Source organism: Meleagris gallopavo, chromosome 3, assembly GCF_905368555.1.
Source record: "Meleagris gallopavo chromosome 3, MGAL_WU_HG_1.1, whole genome shotgun sequence".
Taxonomy (NCBI): Eukaryota; Metazoa; Chordata; class Aves; order Galliformes; family Phasianidae; genus Meleagris; species Meleagris gallopavo.
This window is the reverse complement of record NC_139406.1, coordinates 25429214-25450786: the sequence shown is the minus strand read 5'-3', so window position 1 is coordinate 25450786 and position 21573 is coordinate 25429214. Positions and strand designations below refer to the sequence as shown.

Genomic DNA, 21573 nt, shown 5'->3' with positions numbered 1-21573 from the left:
GGGATTGTATTTCTGTTTTAGCATTGGTTTTGATACTATAATCCATTTTGAGAGAGTATGAAGTTAATTGATTATTATTTTTTTTACCCCAGTAACTTCACTTCAACCATACATATTTTCTGTTGATAGTGGATAGAAAAGGCTTTTTTTAAACAAATGACTGTATTCTTATACAGTCATTACTCAAGAAGATGTAACATGATCTTTTTTAATATTTATGTTGTTCATAGGCCATATTAATCATTTTCTATTCTTTGCCTTTTAACTGTATTTCTGAAGTCTGTAAAATTGTGTATCTGTGAGGTTCTTAACATCTGTGTGTATTGCATTGGTTTAACAGTGCTGCAAAAATAGACAACAAAATTGTTTTCAGATCTTCAGGCATTTTGACCTTGATCTTCCCTTATTCTCAGTAATAAATACAAGGTAGTTTTTGTATTCAAGTATGAGTGAAAACTATACAGAGGCACAGGAACAAATATTCAGTCATTATGCTGGCAGTGGGGTTTCATACCAAACTTCCATACTAGCACTGGTTTCCCACATATAAGATATACTGCTACTGGAAATTAATAATTCAAAAGTGGTGAAGGGTGAAAATTAGAAAGCATAAATGAGGATCATAATCTGAATTCTGCTGAGTGTAGAGAGAATTTGAGCCTAGTAAGAAAAAGAGTCTATTTTATGAAAGACCAGTATCTGGTTGTTGCTGTCTGTAAACCATAACGTGCTATGTACTATGATTATTTGTGCATTGTGATAAATAACATGCTTAAGTGGTCAGTTAATGTTTTCTTAAAAGCTAGTATTCTATTAAAAGCTATGTATTTTATTATGTGTGATATCCCACTGGACAGCAGACTATAAATATTTACTATGCGGTTTTCCTTTCCCAGTATTTCATATACAGCTGCATATTAGGGCTCATTTCCTGTTCCGTTTTTCTGAGGATAAATTATGAGCTGAAAATGGTCATCATGTTGATTGCATTAGTGGGCTACAACGTTATCCTTCTGCACACTCACGGGTCCATGCTGGATGACTACAGCAAATTTATGTATGCAACAGCACCCCTAAAAAGGTAAGTTAATAATTCCCATCATTCTGAAATTAATAGAAATAAAATACCAACTATGGAAGATGTCATGTAACATTTTTATTTCTTATGTATTTGGCTCTATAATCTACAAGCCACAATTTAAAATTGTTGTTGCTGTTGAGCATAAAAATAAAATACATAAATCTGTGCGAGATGCATAGACCACATATTACAGAAAGTACAGTTTGGTTTAGTTAAGGACATCAGGAAAACATGGTTTTGAACATTATTAAGGCTCCTAAAGAAAATTCGCTGCAAGCAGAATAAAATCAACTTTTTCAGAATTAGTATATTGTTGTAAAATTTTACAAATGCAGTCTTAGTCTTAGCCATTGAAAAACAAAACTACAACCAAACAGACGTACGGTTTATTAAATGAACAGAAAGAGATCTTTATGTTCCCATTGGGTGAGTGGACAGAATACCTGCGTAGTGGGATGAAGAACCACTGACTAGTTACATTTATCTTGTACTTCTAGTAGCCTTTGTTTTGCCAGTCAAGCTTGTGTGTCACTTGGTTTTTCCTTCCTAAATCTTTCATCAGTATTCTTTTTTCAGTGGCATCAGTAGTGGAGTGCTAGTGTGAGCCGTTCCCCATTCCTTATAGCATCTTTCCCCAAAGCAGAATTTTTCATAAAAGATCTCATTTGTTCCTATTGTAATTCTGAATGAAAAGACATCTTGGGAGTTAGCTGCCTCAGTATCCATTTCTTGACATTCATTGGATACAGGGTCAAGCTTTCCATTATGGAAGTCATGTATTATGTAAAAACTGTTTTTAATCTGCCTTTATAGCACCAATCAGTCTTCATTTGCTAGCAAAGAAGGAAATTATTTTTAATAAATCCTCATATTAGTACTGGACTTCAAAATGTGGGTACATTTGCACAGAATGATGTAGAAGTAAAGTTTCATTATAGGAATAATATTTTGCCAAATAATAAAACATATGCTATTTAAGTGGTTGTAGTTTACATAGCAGAAGGTAATATAAATTGCAGTCTTTCCCTTGTCCTTGTGCTGAAGTAATTTTGTTTCAACATTTAAGCAGCTTGGTTTACTTACATTTTTATTTTATAGGCCTGGAATATTGAAAGACCTGAAGACAATGGGCTCAATTTCTTTGTTTATATTCTTCGTCACGTTACTGGTTTTGGGTAGACAGGTAAGATGCTCAGTTCTTTCCATCTGCATCAGTGGATGCACTGCCAGCCTCCCGCATTCTCAAAGATGTTTTAGATTTTCTGACAAGCACCTTTGTTCCTTTTTGCCCCACACCCTTTCAAAGGAGAGTCAGAAACATCTAAAAAGCTATCATTTCCTTTATTGCCTTTCCAGTATGTCCTTAAAACTCACCAGTAACTCTGCAATAGCTGTCATTGAGACTGTAGGCATTATGCTGATAGTGCACTGTGACTATTGCTTGTCATGCTGACCAATATTGTCTCATTGCTTCCCAGCGTGCTCCCATCTGTCCACATCCATCTGCTGTCTCCCTAGTTGCTTAATTACAAGCTATTTTCTTCACAGTTATTACCATTTGAGGCAGACACAGAAACAATGTAGCATGCACACAGCAGTGTAGCACCTACGGAGGCCACAGTTGTATTAAAACAGTGAACTGCCAGGGATCTCCTCTTTTCCATTACCCTATTGTGCTTTTTAGGTGCTGACGTGGTGTGGGTAGCCTGACACCACTGCATGCTGAGGGCAGGGTGAGAGCAGTTCTCTCTCTCCAGCTCCTCGAAGTTGCCCGTGCTAAGCTGGAAGTTTGTCATGCCAGGAGTGACGTGGTGCACAAGGCAGGGCTCCAAGATGGAGGAGACGAGCCATGTGAGGTCTCATGAACAGCCTGTACACATGTAGCCTGCAGCCTTGGGAAGGTTCTTCTGTCATACTGTCTTTAAATCACTTATTTACATTACAGTTTCCCAGAACTTAACGACTCTCACTTAAACTGTCAAGCAGACCCTCCAGGTTACTAGATAAAAAATTCCTATCTGGCATCTTCTTTAGTTTTGCTTAGGGGAACATTTTTGAGTTTGAGTAAAATTCATCATCAGCCTTACTACCAGCACTGTACTGGAGATTGCTCATTTAATGTTAACAGTAGAGAGCAGTGCTGCAACACAGCTACTTCCAGATATAAACAGGGTTAAATACTTTTTAGCACCACGGAGTCCCTGTTGATCAAGGTGACAGATCAAAGGAGTGGACACAACATCAAGAAAAAATGGAAAAGGAGCATGATTTTTACAGAGCAGAGAGTATTTCTTTGTGGGTTCAGTGACATCCGCAGTAAAGTTTCTGATCTGTATACTGCAGCAGTGCATTCTGGTTGCTTCCTGGCTCGCACCTCTTGAAAAAATGAGCTTGTAACGGTAATGGTCTTTTGCTTTCAGAGCTGTGGGTTTGAGATCTTCATCATGGTATTGCTTGTTTGTAGATCTTCAGTCTGTTGCCTTTGATTTTTTTGCTAATTTTTTTTCTTCCTTAAGGAAGATGAAGGAAAAAACTGTTTTCAAACATTCTCAAGCAAAGTCTAAAAGGTAACAGATGTTACAAACTAGTTTTAATATATTCTTGAACTAAGACCTGCCATTTTAGATTACTGCAGGTGATACTGGCTGGTAGTGAATGCCTTGGAGAAAAACAGGAAACTCTCCTTCCAGCAAATGTATCCTGATTTTCCCTCCTGTTCCTCTTGCACTGCCAAAATCTGTGCCAAGCCCATGTTCTAACTCTACTGTGAAAAGAGAATAAGGAAAGAAGTGGGACTAGAGGAGGAATTCCTGATGAGCAGTGTCTCTGCTGCTTCTGATGTAGCCTCTGTCTCTGTATCTAGCATTCAGCTGCTTCTCAGCTCTACTTCTGACTACTGTTTGCATTATTTTAGAGGTAAAAGGAGCAAGGAGTGGATGCACTATAGATTTGGACAGTGATGGAAAGCTGCTTTCTGTCTGTTCTGAATTCCTTTTCTAGTAATGTCTATAGTAGCATTGTTTCTCTAGTAGTGTAAGAGTTTAACGGGGCCAATTTTTATAAGGACAGGCATCATCTTTTGGATATATTTTTAGATCAGCTGGTTAAATTAGAAAAATAGACAAACATTTGGATGGATTCTTATCTATTACTCCTGTTGCTTCTTCTGTTTTAGACAACTTTTCAACCTTCACAAATTGATCATAGGGAATAAGTAAAATTCCCATATCCCAAAAAGCGCACAGCAAATCTTACATTACTTTTTCACATTAATGGTTGCTCATCCTTTCATCTCCCTTTCAGGAGAAATGATGAATGGCATCTATTCTGCATGCTTTTCCCCTAGATACTGGACGCGTCTCATCTCAAATGTATTTATGGAAATTTGAAGAAACCAGTACAGCGTTACTCACTAGCATCTACTTGGGCAAACATGTTGAAGGGAAGAACATTTTTCCCAAAATGACAGTAGTCTCTGACATTGCAGTTTGTGCTCTCAAGGGCAAAAAATCTGGGAAATAATGTTCCCAGCTGACATAGGGCAGCAAAACTCATGGATTTAGTAGGCTGATTTTATGGCCTGCTGCAGTCTTCCTCTTGCTATTGTTCTGGTCGAGCCCTTTTCTAGTTCTGCACCCTTCTTCCACAGAGGGTAATACGCAAATCATTTTTCTCTTTGTTACTGCATTTTTCAACTTTGCAGACAATAGCTTTTCTTTTCTTGTCTCTTAGTACCTGTATGTTTTAAGAGTGTTAAAGACAATAGCCACTAATAAGAAGGGATGTTCCTTCTACTTCCCTTCTCCTGGCACTGGTGCTCCTCTGCCCCCAGGGCAAGTTACCAGAAAGTTCACCTAAACAAAATGTGAGTGTTTTCCTACAACCCAGCCCTATGAGCTCGCTGCTGGGTGATGAAAAAGCTGCAGAAAGAATCCATGTATGGTGGAATGGAGCCTGATCTTTTTGCTGAGCTTTTTTTTATGGTGTGGAGCTTTTTTTATGTTTTTTTGTGCTTGTGCCAAAAGAATAATTGTAGGATGGGCATGACGTGGAGAAAGTAGAATTGCTTTTCTTTTCCATGGTCATGTAAGCATAGGCTGTAAGTGACACATTTCAGTTTGCATACATGCCACCTAAGTTCTCTGAAACAGTCGGGCAGCACATAGGCAATGCATTGAGAATGCATCTTACTCTGCCTGCAAATTGGCATGGGCTGGGCTCTATATAGAGTGTGCTCACGTTTAAGCCTTAAACATTGTGAATTACCAGTATCAACGTAGCATGTGAATTTTTTTCTTATCTTTATATAATATTAGATAGACCTGGTTAGTCTGTGAGTAAATATTTTACCTCTCCCAAAATTGATTATATTGTGTTTTTAAACACTGAATTTCACTGGCTGTTTTAGTATCCAGATGTGTGTGGCAGTGAAAACTGTTTGTAGTATCTGTTGTGGTTTTTAGCCAAGTGGTTTTATTCCATTATTTTTTTTCCTTAGGTACTGTAATCTTTCAAAAAGCCTCTTCTGAAAAAATCTGATGAACATTTATTTAGAAGTTCACTTCTATTCACAGACCATTGGTGTATTTGTGACAGATGGAGGCATGTTTACATAGGCTGTGTCAATAATTCCTCATCTTACCAGCTTTAGATAACATGTCTAAATAGCTCCTTAACACACCTTTGTCACCTCAGTTCTTTTCCAAAGGTTTCCAAAATTTGAACATTTGTCAGTTCTCCAGCACATTGGAGGTTTTGAACAATAAGGTGATGCACCACAGATTTCAGAGCATCAGCTCTTCATTTCAGTTACTTTTCATGCTGGTGACTTCCTGCTGATTTACTTACAAATATGCTGTAAGAAGACACTTCTACTAATGCTCCATACTGAACAGTTCCTCAGACTTACTGTCTGTAAGTAATGGCTGTGGAATTTTCTGAACTTCTTCATCTGAATGAAAACCCACTTGTTATTTTCTGGAAGTGATCTTATCTGCATTAGTGTTACTGTCACTCTGCCCCTTCAGCACGTGTGCATCTCCTGTGACTACACACACATGGATGGCACAAACTCATGAGCTGTTTATTTTGGCTTTCTGTGTAACTTTCTGCAGCAATGAGAGAAAGTTCATTCAGTTTGTTGCCTCATTCTGAGACAAATACTGAAAATAGGTCCAGGTGAATGTTGCATTAGAATTTAGAAATACAGACATAGGCATCTCTGCCTCAGCAGACATAAGTCCTAAATCAGTTTATGATACACCTGACTGCTTTTGCCCAAGAACAAGTTACCACTGATCTGGACCTCTGGGGCTGCATTGCCTTACATGCATTGATGTCACGCCTGCCTATGTGTGAAAGCCATTCTGAGATGTTTTCATAGTGTGATGTTAAAAAGGTTCTGAAGGTTACATGTAAAGTAGGAAGAAATCTTGGTTTTCAGATGACTGTAAGGCTTCAGTGTTTGAGCAGGGTCTTCAAAGATGTTTAAAATAAATTGGATGTAATGTACAAACAAAAAAAACCTCATAATCCAAAATAAGATTTACTAAGATAGGGCTTATGTGTTTTTAAAAATCTAAATACGCATTTTGAAATAACCTTTGACATTTTTAATTACAAATCAAATTATAGAGTACATTCTGCTTTTTTTCTCGTTTTCTGAGTTCTCTTTGCCATTTGTTTTTGTATCCTGTATTTCAATACATAACAAAAGTGTAAATACATTATCTCCTTAATATTATCTCATAAAGAAGAAACATCATTCTGAAGACTAAGCTTATCTCAGTTTGTTTTCAGTACAAATTGGATACAGTGTATGGATACGTAATTGCTGTTTTAAGCCACATGTCCACTTTACTTCAGACAATTTATGCAAATGATTTTGGCATCCCAGCGTTTTATTGGATTTTTTCTACATGCAGACAGTTTATTGGATTTGTTCTGCATTAATGCAGATGTGGTGGCATTAAGTTTATCATCTTTGTGGGGAACTTGAATATATAAATATTAATAGAAGAATAAGACAAAAATTCTACAAAAGCGACTGCATATATAGTGAATCACATGATCAGTTTTGAAAAAGCTGTTCATGACCTCAAGACTTACAAGAGGGATAACTGCAGTGTGGTACCAGAACAATGACAGAACACAATGACCAGAATAATGACAGTTGTTTCCAAGTTCTAGCGGAAGCCTGTTTTCAAGTTCAAGTTCAGTGTCTTCCTTCATGTGTGTCTTTATACGTATGTAAGTGTGTGTCTTCTCTTCATTTTCTTAAAATCTGCAAATAACCTTTAGTAACGTAATTAATTGAAAATAGCCAGCTTGCTTGCTTATTTGACATATCAAGTCCAGACTTCTGAGGCAGAGCATGATCTGCTATAAGACATTAAGACCCACTTTATGTTCAGAACAGTGTTAACTTTGTGTTAGAAGAGACAGAATCTCTCTTTGGCAGTTCATTTGAGCTGTGCATTCTATCCTTCCTAGTATATCACAAGAAAAATGATATACTTTATATTCCTAGTATAGAACAAGAAAATATAATCACTAAAGAATGCTGTGGTATGAATTATCCTTTTTTTTTTTTTTTTCTTTTTCCATTTTTTTCCAATTAAATATCTAAACAATACCCAGGCCTTATCAACCGATTTAAAGCAATGTGTGAAGGTGTGGTTTCTCTTTTAATATTTTTTTTTCATCCTGCAGTTTCTCAGTGGTTCACCAGTTCTAAATTCCATGCTTTTTGGAAGCTTGCAAAATTCATTTCAACTTCCTGCACTATCTTTGGCTGTGATCTCAACAAAGCACTCATGAATCATTTTGAGCTATGACAGTAAACATCCAGTCACAAGGACTATTGTCATGTTTTTACCTAAGCACTTACTGGCTGCTAGTAATAATGGCTAGTATTTTCAGGATTTTACGTAAGTTTGTGAACATAATCATGTTCTCCTGATTAATAACTTAGCCTTCATTAAGGCTGAAGGGTAGTATTAGGCCATTGAACTACACTGAGGTATTGACTTACGTCAGCTCCAAAGACATAGGCCAGTGGAGTCTTTAATGTAGAAATAATGCCATAGAATTCACCAAAAAGCCTTGAAATCATTAAAAAGGAGTACAGAACTGCACAAAAAATGCAACCAGATCTTAAAAATATTAATATTTCAAGATTTTTATACATTTATATAATGAAAACTGAGGTACAACAAGAAGAGAAGGATAGAATCATAGAATTATATACATTATATACATTTTTGAAGAGAAAATCAGAAAGCAGCATGATGGGCCATTTTTTATAGTCTTCAAAACATTCCAATTTAAAAATATCCTGTTATTCTAAAGCAGTGACGTTTTTGCTGTGTGCATACTAGAAGGAGAAAGTTTGTCTCCTGAACAATGAAGGTGTATCAGTAGGCTAAATTTTCTTCTGCTACCCTTTTTTTTTTTAATATATATATCAGAAAGTTTGCATGACATAAGTTAAAGCTGGTGAAAGTTAGGGTCTTCCTGAAATGCCCACTAGCATAAGTAAAATTCTCTTTAGATAAATTAGATACCATATTGCAGAACTGCAAATTATTTCCATAACAGTGTTTGATTTGTAAAGTGAATTTCTTCGAGAGCATGAGAATATGTAGGGAAATCTTCCTTTGTTTCAATCACCCTGCATCTTTTGGCTTATTTCTGAGCTTTTTTCTTCCCCCCCCCCCCTTTTTTTTTTTCCTTCTCTCATGGCGGGGAGCATTTATAGATTCAATGAAATGTGTACCATATGGGGTGTGTTTGGGGGTTAATTTCTGTGGAATCTGGAACTGTACTTGAATGGCCAAATAATATCCTTGTAAAGGTGATGTACTGTATTTATTTTGTCTCTTAAACCTGTACTCCAGCAGGACAAGATGCCGATTGTTTCTTTACCTCTGTGTCCTCTTGTAACAGAATGAATATTACTGTAGGTTAGACTTCCTGTGGAAGAACAAGTTCAAAAAAGAGCGGGAGGAGATTGAAACCATGGAGAACCTAAATCGAGTGCTTCTGGAGAATGTGCTTCCAGCCCACGTAGCTGAACACTTCTTGGCAAGAAACCTGAAGAACGAGGTCAGCCATCTCTGTATATTCTCTGCTCTGTACTAAGGCAGTGTATCATACAAATAGCACTTAATGCTGAGTTGAACAGTAGGTCCATACAGTTAGATTATAGATTTATAGTCATTTTCCTTCCGCCCTGTTTTTCTGAGCACTGAATCACCTTAGTACCTTAACGTAAAAAATGTGAAACTGTTTTAAGTGGCAATACACTTTGCCTTGTGGCAGGCGAGGAAAACGGGGAGAAAATGTAAAGGATAATTGAATCCGCAAGGATTTAAATTTGAAGCATATGTATTCAGATACATTTTTCTTTGTGATCAGAGTGGAGCTGCATCCAGGTTTTGAAATTGCTCGTGGTGACTGGAGACCTTACTTATAGATGTGAAAATTAACCTCTTCCCTGAAACAGTGGCTATATTAACTCTGGAAGGAGATGCTGAACACTGAAATAGCTATTTATTCACGGACAATAGACTTAATCCAGGATTTAGAAAAGTCTACCAAAAGACTCTTGTTGAGCCATTGTTAAATGGGAGTCAGATCGACTCCTAATGCTGCTTTGTAGTTTTAACAATGGAAAAAATGATAAAAACAAAAGAAAAAAAGACAAACAGATTGAGAGAGAATAGTAATTTCTATATGTCTTAAATACAACAGTTAGAATTAAAACTTATGTATAAAACAATTGTTCCAAAACAGACAGAAGAGGGGAGGGGATTTATTTTGATCTCCTGAATAGAGAAGGATAACATTTTCCTTTTCATTGTGGTTTTCACTAAGCAGTACTATAATGTAGTTTACATTAGTACTTTAGTACTACCTGTAAACATTCACTTGGTAGCTAATGTTGAATGAAAACTGCTGTGGGGGTTCCTTTGAATCCAGTGAAGATGTTGGCTGAAAGCCAGGTTGGCTCAGCTCCAGCTCTCAGTTCAGGCATTAAACACAGCAAACCATCAGGAGATTGCTTTCTCATTTATGTGCTATTCCATCTCTGCTCCCCAGCAGAGCAACACCATCTGCTCACCCTTGTATTGGCAACTGGATTTATATTGTCACCCCTCAAGATTCTTGGGTTGAAGTGAGCTTCAGTAAATTTAGTGAAGATGAAAAATGGTAGTCTGCTGAACTCTCTGGTTTCATGTCAGCTAAAATAAAAAGAAGTTGATGTGATTTTACTGGCATCCCATTTAAAAAAAAAAACCCTTGAGTTTGCTTTGTTCATCTTCAAACACAGTTTTCAAAGAAGCAGGAACCTCACAAATCCTTGGAAATATTAAGGAATATGAACATCAGTCACATCTTGTTTTAGAATCTGTAAGGACGTATCAAGCCTTAAAGCAGATTCAGTATGTTTGGTTTTTTTAATGTCTAAACACCTAAAAATAGATGACAGCAGGTCAAATCTTGTTTTGTTTCTGTGGATGTTTAGATAATCAAATAATGAATTGAAATTTGTCTGCATCTTCCTCGAAGGCAAACGCTCAATAAGGCTATATATACTGTTTTCTATCTAATGGATGAACATTACTTGTCTCAGAATTTTTTGCATGCAGTTGTATGAAGGAAATGGAAGACTAAGTATGCTACCGAATGAAATGCTGCAGGAATGAAAGGGAAGAAAAAAAGTGTGGATAAATACTAACTGAGAGTACTAAGATTGTACTTTCAAAAAAAGCAACTAAGGTCTTTTCATAACATCACATAAGTTGAGTAAAGTTGATGTGGTGAAAGTGATATTATTTCAGAGCAGGTAAGTGTAGTAAAAGTTTGTTTGCTTTATCAGTTTCCAGAATTGGGTTTTTGCTTATTGACTGTATGCTGGATACCAAATAAGGTACTTTCTAGTTGAGAGACAGAGCAACAAACATAAAACAAAAAGCAGGTAGCAGGATTCTTCTGCAACTGGCTTCTGCACCCTTCTCCTTTGTGCTGTAAGCATCCAGCTTCCCTATTACTAAGAAGTACTCAGGAAGCTTTCTTGCTGCGAGCTAACTTGAAAGCATGTCGCTGAGTTGAATACCTAGCAAGAGTAATCCTGTTCCATTTAGCTGCAGAATGGAGCCAGCAGAAATTGTGCCCCAGACAAGCCAACTGCTGTAGCCTTCCATGAGCCATATGGGTGGGGACCAGTTGGCTTCTTTCATCCTTAGAAGGTCTGCAGGCACTGGAGAAGGTGGGACAGTATAGAAAGCTGATCAGGAAGAATTCAGAAAAGAAAAAGAAAAAGAAAAAAAAGAAAGAATTAATGGTAGAAGAGAGGGTGATTTTATTTGTGCTGAAAGAATGCAATTCCTTCCTGGAATTATATTGCATTTAATTTTCTGATTAAACATTTTGGAGAGTACTCTTTCATGAGAAATACTCAAAGGAAAATTAAGACACCTGATTACCATAGCCTTTATTATTATGAATGATTGCAATAAACTAGCGGGGAATGTCTGCTTAAAATTGCCTGACATTTATTATGACAGCTGCAATTACTACTCATGGTTCTAAACAGTGCCATTTGTTGTTTCTATTCTGGTACTACGCTACGAAGCATTAGTAGGGATGGATGTTGCCTCACTTTTAGAGAAGAAGGAAGAGAAATGGGACACTGCTGCTGTGCTTCAACACAGCTGGTGTTCGTATATAACTTTGTGAACTTGTTTTCAAGGTGGAGATAACAGTGATAACTCTTCAGAGGAAAGGAGGATTTTTCTTTGTAACACTAGGACATGCAGCCCTTGTTTACAAGCTGTTTGTCCCATGCTGCACAGCCAGCCAACAGTGTACAGCACACTGACCCTTTCTGTGTCACAACAGCACTTCTATTCCTATCTGTGCTCCTGTTTTTTGGTTACTCATATCATCTTCCTTGTGACTGTGCATCATGCGAGTTGCTATGATTTTTTCTGGGCTACACCTGCTTTCTGGGAAGACAGCAAAGGCACTTCCTAATCGCTAATGCCATCTGGGCTCTATGTTTACTGTCTGTAAGACACTTTCTTCAGTGGCAAAGAAGGCAGCCATTGCCATCCATCAATGATCCAGTAACCTGCCCAGCCCAGGCACTAGTCTTCAGCAGAAGTTCTAGAAGCAACTGCACATTAATATATTATTCACTCATTCTGCTTTTGCCTGTAAATGTTGGGGCGTATTTTCCTTCTGCAAACACCTGTTAAACACTTTATAGTTAGATATTTTTCTAGTATTCCCATAAATATTAAAGTTTTTAATCCCCTAAGCTCTTGTCTGTCATGTTGGTAAATAGCAACAAGCTATACGTACATATATATACACATTTTTTTTTCTTATTCAACCTGTAAATTTCCTATTTGTCTTCTGGTTCCTGAATTATGGGGTGGTAAGAACAATCAGTTTTGTATCACTTGTGCTTCATATACATATCCAGAGAAGGGCAATAAAGCTGGTGAGGGGTCTGGAGCACAAATCTTACGAGGAGTGGCTGAGGGAGCTGGGATTGTTTAGTCTGGAGATGAGGAGGCTCAGGGGAAACCTTTTCCCTCTCTACAACTCCCTGAAAAGAGGTTGTCGTGAAGTGGGAGTCAGCCTTTTCTCCCATGGAACAAGCGATAGGACGAGAGGGAATGGCCTCAAGTTGCACCATGGAGGTTCAGGTTGGATATTAGGAGCAATTTCTTCTCAGAAAGAATGGTGAGGCAGTGGCACACGCTGCCCAGGGAGGTGGTGAAGTCACCGTCTCTGGAAGTGTTAAAGAAACATGTGGATGTGGCACTGAGGGATGTAACTTAGTGAGCACATTGGCTGTCAGTTGAAGTAGATGATCTCAGAGGTCTTTTCCAATCTTAATGATTCCATGATTCTATGATACTATTTAGTAGTATGTTTTCCTTGATCATATCCCTGTGTAGATGATTTCCTTTCCCTCTAAGGGTTCACTTCTAGGATGTAACAGGCATGAGTTATTATGACTTGAATTTATATTCTCAGGTAAGTCATGGCATTCACTTCTGTGTACTGTTTCAAATAAGATGGCCTCCGTGGCAAACTTTTCATAAACTTTATAGCCTGTATCCATGAACAATTCCTTCAGATTTTACTTTCTTGGGATGCAAAATCAGTGGGATTCAAGAAAGTAAACAAAATAGAAAATTGCTATCTAATGTTAATTTGATAAAATAAAACAATCCTTTCCTATTAATTTACAGAATTGCTAGCATTGTGTATTAACGTTAGTGCAGCATTACTATTAATTTGGATGGATTTAGTTTACTAGATTTGTAAAGATGATAGGAATATGGACAATTTTTTTTCTGTGAAAAAGTTCTATGATCATGAATGTATGCAGTTTATTTTGTTAGGTCAAGTTTCAAAAGTATATGTAATACCCACATTTTGAATGTTAATTATCTACATTCTTATGTGAGCGTTCTCATATCTCCCTCTGGTCTTCTATATAACACTGTGAGTTTCTCCTTCCATTGCCAAGCCCTGTGTTTTTTGTGCAATTTCTTCCCAGTTTTAAAAAACACGTGTGTAGCCTAGATTCCTTCATCCACCACTGAAATCAAGATACTAGGAAGGTAACTTGAGGAAATGGAAGGAAAAATGAGATGTACAACATCATGTAACCTCTGTGCCTATTCTGCTAAATTAGCCTAAGATGAGCACTCAGCATGCCAGATTTTAAGTTTTGAATATACTTAGAAGGAAACACAACTGCAGCTTTAGTGTAGACATGCCTGAGGTAGATTTGAAGTAGGTAGATGTGAACCAGAATGCAAAGGCTAAATATTTGAGGAGCGGGTCTGTAAATTTGTTCTGATGCTCCACTTCACTAATTTTGAGCTGGTTTGAGCTCCGATCCTAAGTGCAAAGACACTCAAGGAAGCAGCTGGTATACGTCACTTCAGTGTTACAGAGTCTGGATCTGGGTTAATGTGGGGAGGTGAAGCAAAGAGAGCAAAGAGATGCTCAGGTCTCTCTGAAATGCTTAGAGTCAGAGTCATCCTGTGTAGTTTCAGGCACTCCTCTTGAGTCCTTGCATTAGGAAAAATGACCTTCATAGGCTTTTTTTTCCTTATATCCAAGAGAGAGGAGCACTGTCTGAAAAGATTGTGCCCGTCTGGCAGTAAAATGACTTTCCAGATACACTTGTCCTAGAATGTCACTAGACATTATACATGAGATGACATAGACACACACGTAAGATGACTCTGCTTTCAAATGACATACTTTATCCAGGTGCATTTCTCAAATTCAGTTGATATCATCTAGCCAGCGGGCTCTTCTTTCCCCTGTTTTATTGTATGAATTAAATTGATTTTTTTTTTATATAGATTTGAACACTGCAGGAGGAAATACGCAAATTAATCCAATGTTTATGGAAATGGAACAAATAGATGACAGAGAAGTATTACCAGGGTACTGGTTCTTTTCAATGGGCAGGATGCATGAGGAGTTTCAAGGACATTGTGATTATGTAATCATTATGAAATAAAAGGGAAGAAAAGTCTCATAGTAAGCCATCTAGCTTCTCCAACTGCTCATGCTCCTGTCTGTCTGTCTCACACCTATTCTGGGCTGAGGCAGTCAACAAGTTTTACCATTTACCGTGACCAGTTCTGCTAGTTTTCAGTTAACATCACCAACTTGGATTCACAGAGTATCTGTGCACACTCATGTAGATTTACCACATTCTTTAAAAAAGAAAAGAAATATATTGCAAACAAAATTAAAAAACAAACTTTGGATAAGTAAAGAAGGAAAAAATATCTGATCCTTCTTGAAATTATAGAATATTTGTCTTATTCACAAGAATATTGAAATCCATGCTCTACTCAAATACCTTTAACAGAATTTGGCTTTATACATCTCTTATTATTGTGGTTACTTTTGTGTATAGATTTCCTGAGAGCAGAGAGATTCTAATGATAGGGGACAGTGGAAAGAAAACTGAGGGAAGGGATAAGGGGATTCATTTTTATCATCAGAGGTTTCCTGTGGAGCAGAGGTGCTCTCATTTCAGTGCTCACAGAATGCTATGGAGAATGTGACACATAAGTAAGTTTAAGTTCAAGTGACTTGTTTATCTTGTTAAGCCCCTTGTTATGGAAAATAAAGAACAATTATTTTGTCCTATTAGGCATCTTGTCATTTTAGATTAAGATCTATCAGGGTTGTGTCATATTATGCTTTTGTAGTGCTCTACTGTTGAGATTTTGCTTCAATTTTTTAGTTCTTTCTAGTTATTATAATGATATAGCTAAGAAAAAATTAGAGACTGTTTTGCAAAATACAGTCTCAACCATACAAGCCAAACCAAATTCTCTACAAATCTCAGAAGTGATCCCTATCTAATAAATTAGTGAACATTTTATGCTTACTGAGCAACTATTCAGGCGAAAAAAGGGATAACTTTACAACACAAAAAATTTTCAGCTATGTTGACTATATTTAACAAGTCTGCATGCTGTTTAAAGATCAATAAATGCCACTAAATGCAAAAAATACTAGAACACTGTTTTAAAAGTTTCCATTCATGGCACCACTTTCTTTTTCAGAACCGGGTCACTGCCTATTATCATAGAACCTTATTTAGAGCTGGGTATAACACATTTTTTTTTCTCTTTTTTATTTTCTTTTGGACAGGATCTATATCATCAATCATATGACTGCGTCTGTGTCATGTTTGCCTCTATTCCGGATTTCAAGGAATTTTATACAGAATCTGATGTAAATAAGGAAGGCTTGGAATGTCTCAGGCTGCTAAATGAGATCATTGCTGACTTCGATGATGTATGTACTTCTAACAACAATCAACATATGGTTTCAATCTTAATAACCCAGGGTATGCAACAGTAAGCAAACATACTTGAAAAGGAGAGTAGAAGAGCTGTCAGAAGAGAACTTTTGTATGTCTGGTCATGTAGAAATTGTTTCCAAGGAGTATTAAAGGAAAAAGAGATTTATGTGGAATAAATGAGCTATTGATCTCACATCATATTCTGTTGCTTTTCAGTCTCTATAATGAGAATCCAATGCATATACATGATGGGGAAATTCTGCCCTTTATCTGCAGTTCACAAGGCACATTACATGCTGTATATTAACTGTTTCCAAATACTAATGCCAAAGGTAAAGTATCTAAGTTTGTGCCCTAAATTTTTACATCTTTGGAGAGCATCCAAACTAGGGCTGTGAAGGTGCTGAAGGGTCTGAGAGCAAGATGTATGGAGGATGGCTGAGGCCACTTAATTCAGCCCAGAGTAGCAGAGGCTGAGAGGAGGCCTCATGCCAGCTGCAGCTCCTCACGAGGGGAGTGGATGGGCAGCATTGAGTTCTGCTCTCTGGTGACAGTGACAGGGCCTGAAGGAACAGCATGGAACTGTGTCAGGGGAGGGTCAGGCTTGAGATTAGGAAAAAGTTCTTCACTAAGAGGGTGGTTGGGCACCGGAACAAGCTCCCCAGGGATCACAGCCCCAAGCTGCAGGAGTTCAAGAAGCATCTTGATGATGCTTTCAGTCATATATCTGATTTTTGAGTGGTCCTTTGTGGAGCCAGGATTTGGACTTGATAATACTTGTAGGTCATTTCCAACTTAGGATATTGTATGATTCTATAACCTGCATTGTTTTGATTATACAACATGTTGATCAGTTGGTATATGAATTACTTATAGGAATGTTGGTATATGAATTACTTATAGGAATGTATAGGTTTTAACATTCCACTCTCCAAGCTACAAGCAAATGCAGAGTGTTATAATAACAGATAGATTGTGAAAAGTCATCTCTAAAGGTCTCACTGAGAACAGTATTTGTCTTTAAGTTGCTGGTGATAAAGATACCCAAAGAAGGTGTTAAGAGTGTGTCATAATTCAGAGAACACAGTCTGGATTTGCAGTTCTGCAGCTGTGGAGGGAATTTTAGCAGCAAACCCATTTTGATAGCTTAGGAATGTTCAAAACAACCTGGGTTATGAATTAGAATTCTTACCATCTCAACTAGAAGAGATGCTTACTTTCAGAAAGCTGCTTACGGCTTAACCATTGGCTTGCCTAGTGATTTGGTTCTACTAGCAAGTGAGTGTAAAATCTACTGATTTTTAAGAGTTATATGAACAGTAAGGTGAAGTTCAGTCTCACTAATGGAAATCTAGTCCCTATATGATAAAAGGGTATTTTAGGAGACATGATTTCCCTTTTTCTGGGAACTATTCCTGTATCCATTGTTTTGTCCATCCTTAAGGCCATCCTGTATATATCTGTGAATTAAAGTACTGATGCTCTTGGATTCTGTTAGAGAAACAAGCACTTAGAGTAAGAATGCTGGTGATCCCAATAATGAATAACTGTTCTTGTTTTCCAGTTATTGTCTAAGCCAAAGTTCAGTGGAGTTGAAAAGATAAAGACTATTGGAAGCACGTACATGGCAGCAACAGGATTGAGCGCTACACCCAACCAAGAACAGTATCAGGTACAAAAAAACGTTCATGCTCAATAAAAATCATGCTCAAGTAAAGCCTACAATTCTGTTCATTAAACATATAACACATATAACACTCTGGCCTCGATTTTACTTGTTACTGGTCAAGTGTATGCTTTTATTTAGAAGTCTCTGAATTATTTTTTTTTCACATTGCAGTTTCAAAATGCTGCCTCTTATTTGTTAAGTCTAAATTTGGCCTTCTACTCTAAATATAATGCTGCATGCTGCAACAGAAGTAACTGAACTTAGAGTCTAAAGGAGAGTGTTGGGATCACTATTTTCCTCTGAAAGTTGAGAGTGCAGGGTAGCCTTATTAACCATACACTTAAAGAACCTTCAGGCTCAATGCTTAAAGGAGATTCCTTTGTTTCTGATTTACTTAATGTAGTAGGATTGAGAACTGTGTGCAGTCAGTAGAAATGAAGTTCAGAGAAGCAATTCATAACTTTGAAGCAAAAGCCTTCATCAGATCACTGGTGAGCAACAGAGATGGCGATAATGAATCAGTATGTTCCCTGATAAGGATTAATGTCTTCTGACAAACTCATGTTCCTTCTAAAGAGAAGCAACTAACACCTGAACCATAGACGTTAATAATCTTGAGGACAAAAAAGAATAATTTCAAATTAGCCCTGCCATTCTGTACAGGGAGGTGAAGAAGATGAAGGAAATGCAAGACCATAGACTGGAGAACACACAGAGGATTAAATTTAGTGTGTGTGCTGCAAGAAATGTATTGTCTGAGTTATTTCTGCAAATTATAAATCAGGAGATCTAAGTCTTAGTGTTCCTTTGGCGATTTAGTACACATTTTGAAATCCATCAAATCTTAGGTCTCTTCAGTCCAGATGCTGCAGGATCCACAGATACTGCTGTACCTAGTGTGACAATGACTGACAGCTAGGCATATTGCTGAGCACAGCCCCATTTCAATACAAGAACTCAGGGAAGACTAAGTGCCTAAAGACAGGGTCTCAATGTATCAGCTAGGTAGGAGACCATCTGTCTTAGCTAGGAGTGAACTCCAAAGGAAACAGAAAGGCTTCATTCATCTAAACAACAGCTGTGGCAAGAGCTGCTGTCCCACTGATGTATGTACTCTGTGAATCATCTCACAAAGTTGTCATCTGTCCATCAACTCTGTCACTTTATCTCAAGGAAGATTCAGTCATTTCTCATAGAGATCAGTAAGTCTAACTCTTAAGAAATCATTCTCTAGTAAAAATCCTACCCAGGGCTGTGGGAGCCTGAAAATCAATTCTCTCCTTAGAGAGGACTCAAACCAGTGCTCAGAATCAGGCTACACTGTCAGTATATGATAAAACATTAAGTCTATAGCCTTAGAAACTAACGTGCACCCTGGAATAGCAAATTATTGAGCAAGGAATGGGTTGTCTTTCCCCTCTGTTTCTCCTGCATTTTGTTCATTTTCAGGTCTGTTACAGTTCCCAGATATGCCTCCTTATCTATCTGCCAGATGAGATCAGCTGAGGAACTATTAAAACTGAATCTCACTGGAACGTAAGCATTAGCAAGGGTGCTGAAAAGAGCAGCAGTGAGAGGGAGGAGTCCCTGTGGGGCTGACCACAAGCACCATTTATTATTAAGAGGCATAAAACAGAAACAGACACTCGGAGAAAATTAATGTATAAATCCAGGCACGCATAGGCAGTGAGTGCTGGTAGAATAGATAGTGGCTAATCAGTTGCTTGACTCAATTGACTCAATTTTATATTGAGTATGTTTTGAATGTATCAACTCTGTACTGCCTTATCATGTAAGTAAAATGCAACATGGTCTATTGGCCATTGTTTGATTGAAGTGCTGCTGGAGAGTACATCATCTTATACATTAGTTTTCTGCTGTAGCCACCCTGGCATTAGGATATCCCTGAGAGTTTAAGTGCTTTCGTGTTCACTGTATTTTGGATGTGTTCTCACAGGAACTAATGCTACATAAAATTATTTTATTCTGTTTGTTTGACAATTCAGGAACCTGAACGACAGTATATGCACATAGGAACCATGGTGGAGTTTGCATTTGCCTTAGTGGCGAAACTGGATGTCATAAACAAGCATTCTTTTAATGACTTCAAATTACGAGTAGGTATGTATTACAGGATTTGAGAATATGGAAGAGGGGGAGAATGTAGATGATGTTCAAGCAGATTAAAGCATTACTGGAACTGACCAACAGAGCCAGGGAAGTAGATGGCATCACCTTTACCCTGCTTAAAGGCAGTATCAATGGCTTTGCCAATGAGCACAGCTGCTGTTGTAGCAAGACGTGTTTCAAGGCAGGAACTTAGAAGAAGCAGTATTACTAAATCAAGAATGCTTGGAAAATACAGCCCCATGGGTCCAAGTGGTTCTATGATAACTCTGTAATAATTATTAAAGATGTTGTTAACTATATACATTTTTAAAGCTTTTCAGTACCAAAGCAGATACTAGGCAGGGCTTTGCAAAACTACGTGATTGTCTTTGGAGGACAGCACCTAAAAGGCACAAATGAGGCTGGAGTTTGAAATACTTTAGATGTACTAAACTCAAGCAAGCATACAACAGTGCTTCCTTCCTGCTGTTAAACAGAGGAGGATATCTCACTTCTTTGTTATTCTGTGTTTATTGACAAATAAGAGCAAAGATGTCCAGCTGTTGATATTCATTAGGATATTTATTATATCACTTATATTTCAGCTTCTAATTGCTTCCCTTCGTGCTCCACAGTATTAAAAAAAAAAGAATAAATACATAGTTGCAGTAAGTCACGGAAAGGATGATGAGATAAATGAATTCAGATCTGATCAAGAGGCATATGTTCCAAGATGCTTATTTCCTGATAGCAGTACATAGCAGTTTTACAATGCAATATGTAACATGGAAAGTGTGAAATGAAAGCATTAAATAAATACTGGATACCTACAAATCTTATAAACATGTCTGAAGTATCCAACAGTTATTCTCCTTCCTTGTTTTCCTTGCTGTGCTGCTTGCTTTTCTTCTTGCTTGCTCTTACATTTATTTCACAGTGCCACCCACTGGCTATGCTTGCTACTTTCTGACCTTCCTTTTTGTTTCATATTCGTTGCCATAGTTAAAAAATGAGAAAGCACATCTGAAGGATGCCCCATTCTCGTTGTGTTCCAGAACTTGATGAGTTTATAAAAAATGTGTAGAGATAGTATATTTTTGTACTGAATAAGAGTTCTTTTCTTGCCATATATAATGCTACATACTTGCAAACAAAGTGTTATGTCAATATACACACTGAATCTGCAAACTGATCATATCAATGCTGACTCTTATCAAGTGGGGATTAAGGGAAAAAAACATACCTACTTGTGATTTAGAAACATTTGCTGTATGCTGTGTAGAAGTCAGACTCATTTGCTTCATGAAACAAAGAAATGGAAAAAAAAAGTAAAGATTACACTATGTCAAAAGCTGCTTTCGTAGCATTAAACACTAACAGAGTTTGCCTGAAAGTCATTTTTTGTGTGTATGATGTCTCAGTGGGGAATGAGTTAAGACGAGTTAAAGAGAGGGTAAAGTGCCTGATGGTTTTTGAGCAATCTTTTGTGGTTGTTCTGCATTGTGTTTTCTGGACTGCACACAAACCGTTTGTTTGTTTTACAAGTGCTAGCCACCATATGATATCCTGCATGCATCATCTTCAGGAGCTTCATCTGGTGAACCAAAAGTGATAAAAGCAAAAAAAAAAAAAAAAAAAAAAAAAAAAAAAAAAAATCTTGCTTGTCAAATCTAAAGAATCTTATGACAGGGTTGTTGTTTCACTGGTTGGATTATTTATTTTATTAATTTATTTATTTTTGCTAAATGAGTCTAAAACAATCTCTGAGAAAACATTAAAGAAATGTTTCAAATGGAGGGTTAAAAAAAAAAAAAAGCAGCAGCAAGGATTAAATCTTCAAAGGTA

The 21573-nt window shown here is 37.3% G+C and overlaps 1 protein-coding gene across 3 annotated transcripts in view; it reads left to right on the top strand.

The window, feature by feature from the left end:
- The window catches only part of ADCY2 (adenylate cyclase 2), a 203550-nt gene that overhangs the window by 177912 nt on the left and 4065 nt on the right, over positions 1-21573 (top strand). For 2 of the 3 annotated variants that reach the window (XM_085220468.1, XM_085220469.1), the window contains 6 exons: positions 897-1081; positions 2180-2264; positions 9029-9187; positions 15797-15943; positions 17515-17622; positions 19626-19740. In XM_085220468.1, the coding sequence (XP_085076594.1) occupies positions 897-1081; positions 2180-2264; positions 9029-9187; positions 15797-15943; positions 17515-17622; positions 19626-19740 (799 nt within the window). The remainder of the gene's footprint in view (positions 1-896; positions 1082-2179; positions 2265-9028; positions 9188-15796; positions 15944-17514; positions 17623-19625; positions 19741-21573) is intronic. The other variant, XR_014882352.1, reaches the window with a different exon arrangement.